Source organism: Cornus florida, unplaced genomic scaffold (genome assembly GCF_030987335.1).
Source record: "Cornus florida cultivar Cherokee Brave unplaced genomic scaffold, ASM3098733v1 CherokeeBrave_3.0.0_Hap2_Chr05, whole genome shotgun sequence".
Taxonomy (NCBI): Eukaryota; Viridiplantae; Streptophyta; class Magnoliopsida; order Cornales; family Cornaceae; genus Cornus; species Cornus florida.
This window is the reverse complement of record NW_026775575.1, coordinates 39,114,850-39,131,003: the sequence shown is the minus strand read 5'-3', so window position 1 is coordinate 39,131,003 and position 16,154 is coordinate 39,114,850. Positions and strand designations below refer to the sequence as shown.

Below are 16,154 nucleotides of genomic sequence, written 5' to 3'. Positions count from 1 at the left end.
AAAAAATTTAAAAAGGTAAAGCAAACCAAACCACACGAAGGAATAGAAATTCCAAACTCTGAACGCTAGAGAACCGGCGAGAGGAACACTGTTTTGAACTGTTAACACTCGGTCTATCTTTATTTTTATTTTTATTTTTTATTTTTAAACCCTGGCAAGAAACAAGCCATACGTCATACGGCATCTACAACAAGAACATCGGTCAAAGACATAGGATCAAAAACACAGTAAACACCATGAACAAAACCATCCCAAAACTAACAAACACCTCTTTTAAAAATTAATATAAACAAAATATATGTTTATCGAATGTGAAGTCTTTAGAATTGCAATATGGCATTTGCCTTTTTTTTCTGCAAGCCAATTTTGGTCATTTTTAATTTTAGCCAATGTAATGCGTGATTCTTGTTCAACATTCACACATCCACCAAAATTACTTTATCCACCTAATTTTTCTTTGGAAAATGAAGCATTATTACCACAGAATAAGAATGTTTAGAATCAGAATCCAATTTTTGCAAATTACGTATGAAAATTTTTATATATTTTTTAAAAATATGTATAAAAAGACTTGAAATGGTGCGACCCCATTGGTGAATAGGCTTCAAGACCTTTGCATCTTTTTTCTTGTCCTCCTTTTGCACCTTCAACATCTTCACACAACTCTTAATGCTACAGAGCTCGAAAGTGGCAAAACCAAACAACAAAATGGGAGTGGAGTGGAGTGGAGTGGAGTTGAAACGCGTGGTACCCATTTAGAAGAACAAATTTGGTGCGTTACAACTTACAGCAAAGATTAATTTATCAGTATAGCCCTAAGAAGCCATGTTCCCGGAAATGGATAAACAATGCCAGAATCAAAGGAATTTTAGGCTCCGTATGGATTTGGTGATGCTGCTTACTGGTCTTTTAGATCAAGCATATAATTCCATCACAAGGAAATATCTTCTTCCAGGCCCTCACCAAAACCACGCGAAGAAAGATTATTACATGAAGCTGAAATGATAGATGAAGAGGAGGAACGCTACTGAAAAGCTCCGGGAACTGCAAGTGACTACTGGTCCTTTGCCCTCTTACGGGCCAAAAATCGTTCTTTTGCTGCAGCCACTGCATCTACACTCCTTTTATGATGATCAGGTTTCGGTTCATCGGCTACTGGTTCAGTTACATCCTTTTCTTCTCCGGAAGCACTTGAATTTTGCTTTGTATGCATAGACTCAGACTGTTCGTCAGCTGTTGGTTCACTTAAAGTTTTTCCTTCTGTCAAAGAACTGGAATTTGGTTTTGTATCTATAGACTCGGGACTCGCCTTGGGAAGGGTAGAAGTTTCACCACGACGCCTATCTCCCACCTCGGAAGCTTCCAAACGCATGTTGGTTGATGGAGGAGCTTTTTCTGATTTATCAACAGTGGCCTCTTCCCTCAGCCGTCTATTCTTCCTTGACTCGGCCTCTTTGGAACCAAAAGCAACGTTCTTTGATAGGTTGAAATAGAAATCACTGATATCACTCTTCTTAGTGACCTTATGAAACAAAATAAATAAATAAAATCAATGAATGGGCTAATCAGATTAAGTGCCTTGCAAAACCAAAACATTGATATTAATAAAATAGACAAAATAAATAAATGGGCTAAACAAATTAAGTGCCCGAAAAAGTACAAAGTAAATATATTTTATCTGACAAATATTACAAGCCTAGCAGCAGCATCTGTAATCAAATTGTATTTTAGATATCATCTACATTATCAAATCAGAACATCATTTAAAGGCAAGTTCCCGAAGTGACGGATTCACTAAAATGAGCACAACTAGTCCCCAACAGCAACCAGCTTGACCTGGCATGGTTTTTATACCGCTCTGGTGGGCGTGACATAAACCCAGCAGCCCTCCAAGGTTCATTTACATTACAGAAAGATTATACGCTTATGGAAACATATTACAGAGAAATCAAATAAAGAATAAGTACGTTGATATGGCAATAATGCTTTACATGTAAACTAGTATAGCCAAGGTTCTATTTCATCAGGCAGAATGTGCAAGTCCCAAGCTCCCCAAGTCAATCCAGTTTCACTTCTAAACAAGCTCTACTTTGTAATTCAGAATATGTGAATCCGAACACCAGTAGCAATTCTGCACTAAAGTTTGCAAGTGCAGTAAACAAAAGATGTCGGATTCCCAAAATTGTCTTCCTTCAATTGTCAATAAAAAGCCAACCCAACTACTAGGGATCTTTAATGCTTTATTGAGCTGAGTAGCTTGAGAGAGCAAGTTAGGATTTACTGTTGTATGTCGGCATAATCTCGAAACAAAAGCCAGAGTTTGTAATTTTTTCATTTCATTTTGATGAGGGATTTACTGTTGTATGTCGGCATAATCTCGAAACAAAAGCCAGAGTTTGTAATTTTTTCATTTCATTTTGATGAGTCATTTAGAAAATTGATTACTCTTGATCCATTGAAAAAGACTCATGAAGATCACAGAGATGATCAAGCACATTGAAGAAGACTGCAGGTCAAATTGGCTGACGTAAGTTATTTTTTTTTTTTTTTTTTAAAGTCAAATTGGATGATGTAAGTTGATCACTCACAATAGGACTAAGTTGAACTAAAGCGACGACACATTTTTGCATCCATGTTAGATTGCATTATTAAATGTTTGCATGTTCTCACTGTATGCAAAGGTATCGATAATCCATCATCCAGAGCAGTTGACCCTCTCAGATGCAAAGATCGATGGACCGATCCCTCATTGATTTGAGATCAATCTCATGCCTTGAAGGACTTATTTCCATATTCAAATATGCCAGGAAAAGGTTTTGAAAACCTAGTTTACTCAAAATATACTTCTTAGACCTACACACACACACATATGCATGCTAGAGCTTTGAAAAAAAATAACAAAATAAAAAATATAGAAAGTTGCATAAATGCAGGAAAACATTGTTATTCATTGAGATCTATATATTTGAGAGTTTATCACACATTCTGGGAGATCACATAGTGGTGTAAGTGAGAATTTACATTATTCCAAGAGCTAATAAAGTTCTATTCATGGAGAGTCATGTGTAGAAGAAGAAGATAGTTGTGTAAGTGAGAATTTACGTTATTCCAAGAGCTAATAAAGTTCTATTCACGGAGAGTCGTGAAGAAGAAGAAGAATTTTTATACAAGGAGAATTTTTAGAGGAGGAGGAGAAGAGAGGGGGGATTTTGTACACTGAAGGAGACAGCTGCCCCCATGAGCCTATGGTGGCTCCATGCAAGGAATCCCATCAGTTGCTCATTTTAGCACAAGGTGTAGATGACGTGTCAGCAAACAATCAACTAAGAGCAGTTCATATTGGGAGAACGGATTCGTTGATTAACAGTAACAAAGTTAAGAGTTAGAACATTTATACCTCCACATAGTTATTTTGACATGAAAGCATGCAGAAATAAGTTACTTGGGAATTCAGTAAGTTGATCACATGTTAAGTAAGATAATGGAAGAACCAAATGAGAGGTAAAACGTACATCATCCTTTTCTTCCCGAAGTTGACGAAGACGTTCTTCCTCCAACCATTTTGCTTGCTCCGCAAGTTTCTTTTTGTAGGCACTTGTAACAAACTTATCCTTGTCAGCATAGAGGTGCTCATCTTGACTTCTCTCTTTAGCAAGTTTTCTCTCATATACTATCTCATGTTCTCGCTCTCGTTCTTTCGCCTTTTCCATTAGTGTTTGAATATATTTTGACTGCAATTGAAAAACAATAAGCCAATCAAAATAATCGGACCGAAAGAGAACTTAATTTCTTTAGGATTGATAAAATAAGAATACAAATACAAGTTATTCAGCACTTTGTTAGAAAGAATACATTGTTACAAGCACAAAATAAATTGGGCGACATTGGGTGTGAGAGACAGGGAAAGAGGAGTCTCTTACCATTAACAAAGATATTGAACTGATTACTTTATATTTTATGATTGATGTTTACTTTTCACTTAAAAGTGTGCGAAAAGCCTCACTCTTCCATTCCTTACTCTCGTAACTCACTCTTTCTTTTTCATCATTTCTCTAATCTTGGAGGGCTGGGATCCCCTTCTTTCACCAAATGAGGAGAGCCCAAGCATCGTTAACAATGGCTTCTAAAAGTAGAAATATTCCTCACTAGCTAAGGTAGAAAGCTAAGAGCAAAAACTCTTACTCTTGCATTACTTGTCAAAACTCTAGGAATTGTATGTTTCAACACTCACCATCTATATGCATAGATGATGAATGAAAGGAAGAGTCTAGCAATTGGACTGCTAGAATGTACTCTATGCCTCACTGAAATATGATGCTCAATATATGCTCTCTAAGGTTTTTATGCACTTGTATAAGTTTTTTGAAAGTAGAGGGCCTTATTTATAGACCTATTTAAGGGTTAAAATCAGATCTGGAAACTACTTTTTCACACCTCTTGATAATCGACGAGAGCTTTGATCGATCAAACCTAGTCCATTGAGTCTCGATTGATCCTTCGGTCTAGAACTCCTATCCTAGTTCTATTAGGATTTGAAAAATCCATATCAGAAACAACAGGGGGAAGTCCACAATCCATCTGAGCCAATAAATTCTTAAGCTTAGTAGTATCTCAACTTCCTATCCATTTCAGAAAAGAAGCTTGCACTTGCGTAAGTTGCAGCAGTTGCAGAGGTAACAAGGTTCTCATAGAAATCTGTTACCTATTGGTATCAAAAAAAATTGTCATAATTTGGAGAATCATATATTACTAGCTTATTAACTTGATGGAGTAATGATTCATCATTTAATCCCTCAACTTAGGGACATAGAAAAAATCCACAACTAATTTACAATCAACATAACAAAATAGTACTAAGTACAAACTATCATATGCCTATGATCAAAGATTGATTTGATTTTGACTTCTGTCTACTTTGAAAATTAACGATGGTCTTATTCTACGAATTCATCTTTCTGGATTTTGTGATTTAAATGACAACTAAAATATTTGATTGTGTTTTTTAAGTTAATTATGGTTTTATTCAACAAAATCCAATTTTTAGGATTTGGTTATTTTGATGATAATGAAGATATTTGACTATGATTCTGTAGTACTCATTAACTGCACTTTTCAAAAGTGCTTACAAGGGGAACAAAAATCCAAGATACCTTTCTCTCCTGGCGATCATGTGCTACAGGGCGAACAACATTTTCTTTCATTTCATCATACACTCCATCATAATCAAATACTGAGGGGTCCTCTTCCAAAGCTTTCTTGTGCTGCTCCTCAATCTTTGAAAAAGAAAAAGAAGAAGATGAAAAGATAATATTAAAGAATATATAGGGGGGGGGGGGGGGGGGGGGAGAATTAAATTTTAGACAGTTCACTCACATCCTTAAGAGCCTTGTTCTTGCTGGCCTGACGAGAAATCTCTTTCTCAACATCATTGTCGTCCTCATCTTGAAAGCCAATAGGAGTAGGGAGAGGAGGTCTTGTTGGTTGCTTCTTCTTCTGGGATGGTTGAACCCTTAGTTGCAAGCCGTACTTACTCATATCACCTCTTTCTTCCTTTTAGTCTTAAAAACAAGAAAATATAATATAAAGAATGTGATTATGTGAAATACACTCATGCAAGCTTTTTTATCTTTCTAATTGATAGTGCAAAATTACATTAACTCTCTCTAAAACTAGCTTGATCAGTGATATGCATCATACAATTCGTTGAGAGGCTAAGAAGCACGGACACGGATACGGGACACGGATACGACACGACACCGACACGGCAAATCCAAAAAAATTAGGACACAGACACGGCGGGGACACGGCGAATAGTGTGTGTGTGTGTGTGTGTGTGTGTATATGATGTAGTACTTTAAAATTTACGAGTGTTACTATTTTTCATCAACCGCACAATGAAAAAAAAACACAAATCATAACTCATAACTAATAAACTATAAAAGAACAATGTTGCAGAGTTATAAAACCAAATAAAAAACAAGACATTAGAATAATAACTAGTATCATTTAATCATCATTGCAACTTTACGCCAAATACAAAAGCATAGACAGAAAGGACTATTAACATTCATGACTGTTTAACATTCAGGACTTTACTGTTAGTAACATTCACAAAAACCTAAAGGCTAGTCCCCAAAAAAGATACAAAAACAAGTCAGTGTACTATCATCTATTCCCATCCATCATTTGACCTAGGACTTTTACCATTTACAATACCAAAAGGGTAGTACAAAACAAAAAAAAGAACATATCAGCATTCAAAAAAAAAAAAAAAAAAAAATTCCAGAAGTGTCCATGCCGTGTCCGTGTCCGCGTCTGAAAATTCAAAAAAAATAAAAAATTCTAGACACGTTTTTTGGCGTGTCGGACACGGATTCTTCGCCCATTTTGGAGTGTCCATGCTTCCTAGTTGAGAGGCCAAAGTTACTTAAAGTGAGAAATTTAACTTTAAGCAAAGTATTAAAAGTGCAAAGGAAGTCAAAGCTACATTTTAGTGAAGAAGATAGAACGACACATCAAATGTAAGCAAGATAAATTTTAGACAAATCCAGGCAGTGAATACCATGCCTAAGATGTATGAATTACAGGGAGATCATAAGAAGCATATATTTGAGACCCTTCCACAGCCATTTCATAAACCAAAAGGTCCAACAATAAAGAAAGTTATGGATACAAGACATGGATAAGACAAAACAGACACGGTGATACGGCAAATCTTCAAAAATATAAGGCCACAAATGTGTGAAGACAGCTACATATATCATTTATAGAACATAAATTTTAGGCCTGTGATGTTTTAATGAAAAAGTATGCTTGTTGATTAAAGAATATAGACATTACATGTATAAACTAACAAAAGAATTGAGTAATTTTCCAAAAAAAGAAAAAGAAAAAGAAAATGACTCCCCACCTCCCTCTCTCCCACCTCCCACTTTCCCCCCCTCCCCTCTCTCTCTCAACATGGGGATTCAAAGTTAAGCATGATTCAGAGCAATTCATTACACATCTCAAACGTGTCAGAATTTTAAAAAATTAAAGAACAATCAATGGACATGTGTGCAATGAAGCCTATCCATGTCCAACACATGCTGGACACCAATAAGGGCCTCTTAAAGACGTGTCCATGCTTCCTAAATCTTCCCATTTCATCCTAACTTTTCTGCACATAATCACTGTTAGCGCAATGGCATTCCCGGTTGTGTAAACAACCACCACCATGAATAACTTGAATACACCGGAAACCCCCAACAACATCCATTTAGATTATAGGCTATGATTCCAAGTTTTTAAAAAATAAAATAAATGAAAACAGGATGACTTAAATTTTCATTTACATAGGAGATTTGAGGTACGCTCCTTTTTTTTTTTTCCTTGGAAGGCCACTTGGCACACAAAAGCAACGTTAAAGGTGGCTTTTTTCTGATGGATTTTGACTATCAATAACTTGAATAGAAGACACCAAATTATTGTCAATTGGTGCTGCATGGGCAAGAGAGATGAGAAGTCAGTGAATTATCTCCTCTTGCATTGTCCATTGGCAAAAATAGGGATGAGATTTGCTTCTTGCTCTATATGGAGTGAGTTGGGTCATGCCGTTTTCCACAAGGAGTATGATAGATGCTTGGAGAGGGCGTATAGTGGGGAAGCAACTCGAGATGCTTGGAGGGTTGCCCCCCTTTGCTTGTGATGGGGTTTATGGCAGGAGAGGAATAAGAGATCCTTTGAAGGAGAGGAGACACCTATTTGGGCATTCAAATTTTATATGCCAGTCCTTTATTTGTTTGGATACATGGTTGGTGTTGTAAATCTGTGGAGGACTCATGTATTTTTTGGATAGCTTTGAGGTCATAGTGGACCTTTTGGTTTTTGTGCAGTTGTAGTTGGGATGCGCTCCTCTTTTGAGCACCTTTCTATTAATACTTTACTTGTCAAAAAAAAAAAAAAAAAAAAAAAAGGATAACTTAACTTTTGTCTGCCCAAAGAATTCACAGTTAGGGCTATGTTGAAAACCACTGAAACACCAAAAAGAAACCATAACTTTTAGACTTTGAGCTTGAAGTATTCATTCATGTAAGATTCCTATCACAAGTCATAACACATATAGCACATATCCACTTGTCTAAGAAACTAAAAATTAGGATTGTGTTTTGAGGAAACCTCCTAAACGCCTATCTGCACTCAAAATGTCCATTTCTACACTGAGCTCTGGTTAATGATCTCCTAGGCATAAAAAATTAATTGTAACATCATCCAAAAGAATACTCAAAAATTGACACAGTTCACCCAAAAAAAGAAACAGGAAAAAAAGGAATAGTTGCGGTATACCAATGACAAACACTCCTTTTCTCCATACTCGGGACTGGTTATGCAAAAGAAAAAATTACACACAAAAAAGAAAAGAAAACATGACTGAACCAAGATTAGAAACCAAAAGCAAAACCCAAAAAATTGCCAACATCAAGAGATAAATAGTTTTACATACAGACTCGGGACTGGTTATGCAAAAGATAAAATTACACACAAAAAAGAAAATTAAACATGACTGAACCAAGATTAGAAACCAAAAGCAAAATCCAAAAAATTGCCAACATCAAGAGATAAATAATTTTATATAAATCTATACAGAAACGTTGTCTTAGTTACTATTTTTTTTTATCAAAAAATGACCAACACATATCAGTATCATCATTGACTAAAGGGACCTAAGATATGCTCCCTCTCTTCTCCTGGCATTTATTGCTACTACAAGAGTCAACCTTATATTAATTCATCTACTTTCTGCACTCCAACTTTTGTCCCATCGAGCAAACTGAACTGAGTTTTATTAATTTCATTTTCTTCATAGCCCCCATACACTCAATGGTAAAAGGATTGATTCTGTTCTCTTTTTTTTTTTTTCTTTTTCTTTTTTTGTCACGTTTGATTTTAGCTAAATGTTACCTTTGTGTAATTAGTAACTCTTTTTGTTTAATTTTGGATCTGTTTAAATTAGCCTACTCTATAAGTAAATTGTCTTGGGCCCTTGTTCTTTGAATGATACAAACAATCTTACCTATCAGCAAAGAAAAAACTGATACTAAGAAGAACCAAAAATCCCTTTGTGAAGAGGTGAATGAAAGTAACATATACAAATTAATTTTAGCATGATCGCTAAAGAATAACAATGACCAGTATTGGAATACAATCTCTCTCCAATTGCATCAAAATATCCCAGATTTTCCCTTCCTAATCCAAATCTTTCATCGTCTAATTAGAATGAAACTTAAAATAACACATATACACAATATTGAACTTTTTATATATGTATGCGTTTTTTATATAGAGAGAGCTAAGGCATACCTAGAGGATTTGACGGTGCGATTGAGCTTAAATGATTTGATGAAGTGATGAGCAAAGTTGATGATGGTTACAAGAAGCTTGAAAACAAACATGTCTGAGTCAGTTTTGAAGAAGCAATTGTATAGACAGTGTACTACAATTATAAAAAATTTACATTAATCAACTAATTCTAATACAATTGGTAAAGAATAAAACCCTAATTGGCATGCAATCCCTCTCCTTTTGCATAAACATATCCCAAATAGGTTGGATACATATATATATATATATATATATACCGTGTGTGTGTATATGTAATGCGATATAGAGAGAGAAGAAACAAGCGCAGACACAAACCGTTGGAGAGTGGGTGTGACAGGCGCGGAAGAAGCTGAATCGGTAGCGCAGAGGAAAATGATAGGTGTATATCGTTGGAAACTCGGAGCAGTACCTTCTCTTGTGGTTCCAAAAAAAAACCCAAACACGATGCCAAATAATTCACCCTCCTATACCATTGTGGAAAAATGGTTAGTACCCGCCCGTATCCACCCACTTTTAAATGGATTTGCATGAACCATATTAGAACACCGGTAAAAACGGATTGGATAAATTTAAACCAGTTAAATTGCTAGTCAAAACAGGTTAGATATGGTTGAGCATATTCAATTCATATTTTATAGAATTTCAGATGTACGATTTAAAAAATTCTTAATAAAAGATTGCAGAATATAGATGGATAGGGTTGGCCCTGAGATTCTAATTATTTCGAGAAGGCTTAGGCGAACTTTTAAATGTGAGGCCCTTAAATTTTACACGTAAAAAAAAAAAAATTATAAGAGTGCGAAATTTTCAAATTATATAGCTAATATAATTGTGTGTCTGTATATTGTGCGAAATTTTCACAGGCATGAGCCGCACGAAATAAAAAATAAAAAGAACAGTTCGTTTATTAGAGAACAGAAAATTGCAGTTTCGTTTACATTTATTCTTTATATAGCAAATAAAATTTGAGATGATAAAAATACGTGGAGATGAGGTGACTATATATATTATAGGAGGCTGAACTTGTAGTACTGAAGAAGTAGTGGGACTTTTAGGTAATATGTGGCATCCACTGTCATGTATAGATTTGTGTTTCACTCTGTGTATTAGTTATACTAACACTTTTAAAATTTTGAGTAAATAAAGAAATAAATAGACAAAAAAAATAGTTTAAAATATTTTTATTTACTAAAATATTTTATTAAATTTTCAAAAATTTTAGTAAATAAATATAGAATTAGACTAAAAAAATAGTTTAAAATTTTTTTTCCCCAAAAAAAAAAACAAGAAAAAACAAAAAAAAAAAAAGAGAGCAGAAAAAAAAAGACATTAGGGTTGACCCAACCCATATTCAACCATTGTGAATGGATTGACTATGACTTCCAACCATATTTGACCCACACTAAACCCGACCCAACGTGCCCATTTGCTATCTCTAAATACCAAATTACCAATAATACTAAAATAGGCTCCATTAATTCAACGCCGATTTTTTTTTTTTAATTTATATAAGACTTTGATCTAATTTCGTAAGGCTCCATTTGGATGGAATGATTTAGAGGGATTCACAAAGAGAAAAAAATGAATAGTGTGAAGTGTGTTTGAGTTATCTTAAATGAAGAAAAAATAAATGATAGGGAAAGATTTGGAGATGATACGGAGAGATTTGGAAAAATAGCTATCCCTTTAAATCTCTCCCATGTTATAATCCCAAAAATAGAAAAATTTAGTTATAAAGGATTTTGTTTAAGTAATATATTTGATTAATAAACTTATTATGATCTCGTTTTATAATAGGGTATGATAATAATTTGATTGTTGTAATTTTATTTTTTTTCTCTCTAATCTTTATTTTTTTTTTTCTTTTCTTTTATCTCATAGTTAAATATTATTTTTTTTCAAATTATTGCCGGTCTCTTTTGATCAGATCCAAAAAAAAATTCTTTTAACATGATTCAAAAATATAAACAAAAAGTAACGCAAAAAAGCTATCTATTTTGACTAAATTATTTCTTTTGATTGGAGAAAAAAAAAAATTTCTATGCAAAATAAGTTATCTCTTGTGACACGACCCAAAAAAAGTATGGTATAGAAAAATAATAATAATAAAAAAAATCAAAGAAAATAACTATCTCTGTTGAAAAAAATAGCCAAGTGTGCCCACATTTGGAAGAGCCCGAACAAGTAGTGTGTTTCTAATTGAATAAGTGTGTTTTTTTTTTTTTTTAGAATCTCATTCAATCTGTCAACTATCCAAAAGTCAACATATTGTTAGAAATAGTGACCTAAACACGTAGTACTTAATATAATATTTGAAAGAGAATAAAATAGAAAAAAATATTTTAATTTTATTTTATTAAAAATGGATAAAATACTATATAGCCTTCGAAATATACAAGTAACAATTATATGTAAATAAAAATTAACACCCTACTAACATAACATTTAGTAGATATAACCTTCATTAACATGACCATTACTAATTATAACTTTCATGTCTCCATAACTATAATAAAAACTCACATAAACTTAAAATTAAATACCAAATAAAAAACATCATGATTTTCGAAGACATTAAAAATTATAATCAAGTTTAATTTTTAACACCCCACCTCTTAAACTCGATTTTTTTCAACTCCAAGTAAACTCCGTAACTTGTGAAATTCTACAAACTTGAGGGGCTTGGTGAAAATATCTACAACTTGATCTTGTGACTTGATGAACTTGAGTTCCAACTCCTTCTTGGTTATGCATTCTCTAATTAAATGAAATCTTGTATCAATATACTTGTTTCATTCATGAAACACCGGATTCTTGACCAAAGCAATTAATGATTTGTTGTCCACAAAAATCTCCGTTGACTCTTTTTGTAGCATTTATAATTCCTTCAACAAATTCCTCAACCAATTTGCTTAACGAACACATGAAGTGGCTGCAACAAATTTCGCTTCAAAAGTTGAGAGGGTAACAATGGGTTGCTTGTAAAGCAGTATTTTCCATGAAAAAACAATAGTCATAAGTACTTTTTCTATCTTCCCAATCTTCGACCAAATCGCTATCACAATAACTCACAAGATTTAAATCATTACAAAATGAATACAATAACCCAAAATCATGCGTACCTTTGATGTAACAAATAATCCTCTTAGCCGCCTTGAAATGAGTTATGGTGGATCTTTCCGTAAACCGACTAACAAACCCAACTGCAAATAATATGTCTGGCCTTTTGCATGTTAAGTATCTCAAACTTTCAACAAGACTTTTGAAAAATGTTGGATCCGCCATTTTTTCATCTTCATTTCTTGACAAATTAATTCCAACTTCTATGGCGTGTTTATCAATTTACAATATTTCATCTTGAATTTCTTAAGAATTGCCTTAGCGTAACCTTCTTGGTGAATGAAAATTCCATCATTTATTTCCTTAACCTCAATACCAAGATAATAAGCCATGATACCAATGTCCGTCGTCTCATGTTTCAATTGAATTTAAGAGAAGTAAAGCCATGCAAGAAATAAGGATATAAAAACTCAACTAGAGCCATAATCAAACATCATAACACTGTCAAAAAGCAAACATAGTTGTATATGTATAATACCCATCTTTCTTTTTTTCTTTTCTTTTTTTTTTTTCTTTTTTTTTTTTCACTAAATCAATGTTCTTGAAATTTTATTGTTAAAACTTTAGGATTTTTTTCTCATCAACAAGTTAAACTTCAAAATTCAAAGACATTCCAAATTAATTCTTAAAAATCACACTAAGGAAAAAAAATAAAAAAATCAAATTAAACTCAAAGCACACAATACAAAAAGAAAAATAAATGAAAAAATTATCATTACCATTAGCATCGATGTAGTTAAATTGCTCACGAGGCTTTGATAGTTCTTCCATACTTTGTATGCAAACAATATCAATTACTTTGTTCAACTCTAGCCTTTCCATTGTTGCATACAAAAATCAATATTAAACCTCAAGGAGAGAGAAGATAACTAATACAAAGTACATAAAGAATTGAGAGAGACTGGAAGTGACCTAAAACGTTGACTGGGGAGAGAGAGGAAGATTGAGATATATTTTCATAATTGAAAGGGTAATTGTGGTATTTAAAAAAAATAATTATTAATTTATAAAATTAATGATGGAAGTGTCATTTCCTTTTAAAAGTGTAAAAATTGGCTTAGTGCTTTTATAACTAAAGAAATAGATGAAGGGAAGGAAGTGTCCAGGGTTATTTTGATTAAATTAATTGGAAAGGATAAAATGATGCAAATACAATTTTTGTCAATAATAATAATAATAAATAAATTTTTGAAAGCACTGCCAGGTCTAATATATATTTTTTAATTAAAAGTTTGGTGATAGAAAAGTATAAATTCAAATATTATTACTCAAGCAAGAAAAAAAATTCTTTTACTTAAAATTTTCAAAATTGGGCAAATTACATAAAAGCTCGACTTAGTTGGTGGAGGTATTTTTGTCAAAAATACAAAAAGCAACCCCTGGTCCCCTGGTTAGTTTATTTTTTAAATGGTAAAGGGGAAGACAAGTTAAATGCACTTTATCCTAATTATTTATTTTTTTATTCAAAATTTTGATTTTATAATATACAAGTCGTCAAATGGAGTTATTTTTTTAATACAATAATTTGTAATATTTAGTATTTTTCATAAATAAAAAAAGTTATACACACACTTTTATAAACAAAAATGCGTAAATACTCTATTTGAATGGTCCTTGTTTTCAACTTTAAGTTGACAATAAGTATATAATCATAATCTAATATTTTGTGTTTTCTTCTCTTAAAGACATTGTCATCCCACATACTCAATTATCTACTTATTTATTTATTTTTGTTGGGTAAAAAAATTAAAAAACATTTCACAAATTACCACTGCGAACTTTAATTTTTTTATCTTCTCTTTAAAAAATGAGAGACTATACCATTAACCTAATAATCCATTAATCGTGATTATTGTGGTTTAAAACTTACATATATCTTCCATGTCCTCCATTCAAGATAGTGGGACCTACTAGGGAGTATGGGAAATGAGATTAGCATAGAACCTATGTGGTTGGGTTTTAGATACACGGAAAGTAAGATTTATAATTCAGTGACAAAATATATAAAAACGAAAATGTTGTTTGGTCACTACAAAGCAATAAAAAAGTGACCCATGATTTCATTTAAATCATTATGACCCTATCACATTATTTTTAGAAAATAAATTATATATTTATTATGACAGGCAATTGTCGCAAGACTCGTTACTAAAAATAAAATAAAAAATACAAAAAAACTTCTTATGAAGTTTACAAGTAATAACGAGTTATACTAAATATTTTCGACTCTTTTAACACCGAATAGGAGAGATGAGAAGATATAAGCTCCACAGCACATTATCTGTATTGAGAATTGAGGCCCATATTATTGTTCTTATTTTCAAGTTTGATAACTAAATTATAATTTTAGATTTTAGTGACCATCATCATTACAAAGGGATAAAAAGTGTCAATTATTTTTACTTTAATTATAATATATGATTTTATCTTGGAAGGAGACTATGGATAGGCTATTTTTTGTACTTGTAATTTTTTTTTTTAATTTTGCAGAGTAGGGGAAGAAGAACTCGAATTAAAGAATTGGACGTTCTACCAACTAGATCACTGAAAAATATATCATTTTAAGGTTAAATCTCTACATGGTTTAATTTAGTATGGTTAGAAGGTTTATTTATTTATTTATTTTTTATTTTTATCTATTATTATTATTATTATTATTTTACAAGGTAAGAAGGGTTATCAGTTAGATTAGTAGATACAGAAAGTTGAAACCTGCCACTCAAAAATTCACTAGAGGCACTAACCCACTAGTTTACCGAGACATCTGTAGTACGGTTAGAAGTTGAGTTAGAAACTTACAACTATACGTACGATTATAAAAAAATAAAATTTTATGAATATTGAACAAAAATTCAATTTTCATGCTCATTTACATTAGTGGCTTTAATACCATGTTGATTATCAAAGATAGAGAGACAGATATATATGAAATATAGAGATTCTGTATATTAAAGTATATGTAAAACATGTATAAGGAGAGAGAAATATAGGTTACAGATCACCAATAGCTATACAACAATACGAACAGCTATTCGCGTAAAGCATCACTATTCATACATTTTGCTGAAATGCATTTAGTTAGATGTGATCCTGTGCTGCTAAATTTTGCAAAAGATTTTTGTATTAATTTTTGAAAAAAAACAATTACGGTAACAATTTAGACAACGGTTATAGTATAATGTAAGCATGGTAACAATCTAAACAACGGCTATAATATAATATAATTATGTTAACAGGCAAATCAATTTTATTAAAACAAGTGAAGATTGATTGATTTAAGTTTTGTGTAAAACACTCAGAACTAAAATATGTTCAAGAGCAAACAATTTAAAAAAAAAACAAAAGGTGAAAAATTTTCATTTTAGTAAAAGTCTCTGCAGAATGGACTTTTACTATTTGATACTATTTACCGGGATTGTTCTGAAATTCGAATGATTTTAATAAAATTTGTTGTAATTTGTAACTTTTATAAAGATTAAAGGCCTTCTCAGAATAAAACAATTATTTTTTTCGATATCTAAAATAAAAACAAAATTTAATACAATGAGAAAGCATTGAATTTCAATTTTATGCTGTCGTGGCATTGTTTAGAACAGATATACAAAGATCAACTAGTGTATCGTACATGCAAGAAACATTTTTATTTTATCTATAATAAAATTAATTAGTTGTAC

The 16,154-nt window shown here is 32.3% G+C and overlaps 1 protein-coding gene across 3 annotated transcripts; it reads right to left on the bottom strand.

Annotated features, from left to right (window-relative positions):
* Positions 1 to 730: 730 nt before the first annotated feature.
* On the bottom strand, positions 731 to 9,811 carry LOC132306319 (uncharacterized). 3 transcript variants are annotated; one of them, XM_059803660.1, is made up of 6 exons: positions 9,676 to 9,811; positions 9,340 to 9,416; positions 5,374 to 5,558; positions 5,151 to 5,273; positions 3,513 to 3,731; positions 731 to 1,522 (listed from the first exon to the last, which is right to left on the bottom strand). In XM_059803660.1, exons 3-6 carry the CDS (start codon positions 5,533 to 5,535, stop codon positions 1,055 to 1,057), a joined length of 972 nt encoding a protein of 323 aa, XP_059659643.1. In that variant the 5' UTR covers positions 5,536 to 5,558; positions 9,340 to 9,416; positions 9,676 to 9,811; the 3' UTR covers positions 731 to 1,054. The 3 variants fall into 3 exon arrangements, with proteins under 3 accessions (XP_059659643.1, XP_059659644.1, XP_059659645.1); XM_059803661.1 differs by lacking the exon at positions 9,676 to 9,811 and adding an exon at positions 9,618 to 9,640; XM_059803662.1 differs by lacking the exon at positions 9,340 to 9,416 and having other exon boundaries at positions 9,676 to 9,801.
* Positions 9,812 to 16,154: the final 6,343 nt, after the last annotated feature.

Coding starts and splice junctions, on each gene's coding strand:
- LOC132306319 (XM_059803660.1), bottom strand. CDS start 5,535: ATGAGTAAGTACGGCTTGCAACTAAGGGTTCAACCATCCCAGAAGAAG. Junction 5,274..5,373: donor AGAACAAGGCTCTTAAGGAT/GTGAGTGAACTG, acceptor TCTTTTTCAAAG/ATTGAGGAGCAGCACAAGAA. Junction 1,523..3,512: donor TTCGGGAAGAAAAGGATGAT/GTACGTTTTACC, acceptor TTGTTTCATAAG/GTCACTAAGAAGAGTGATAT.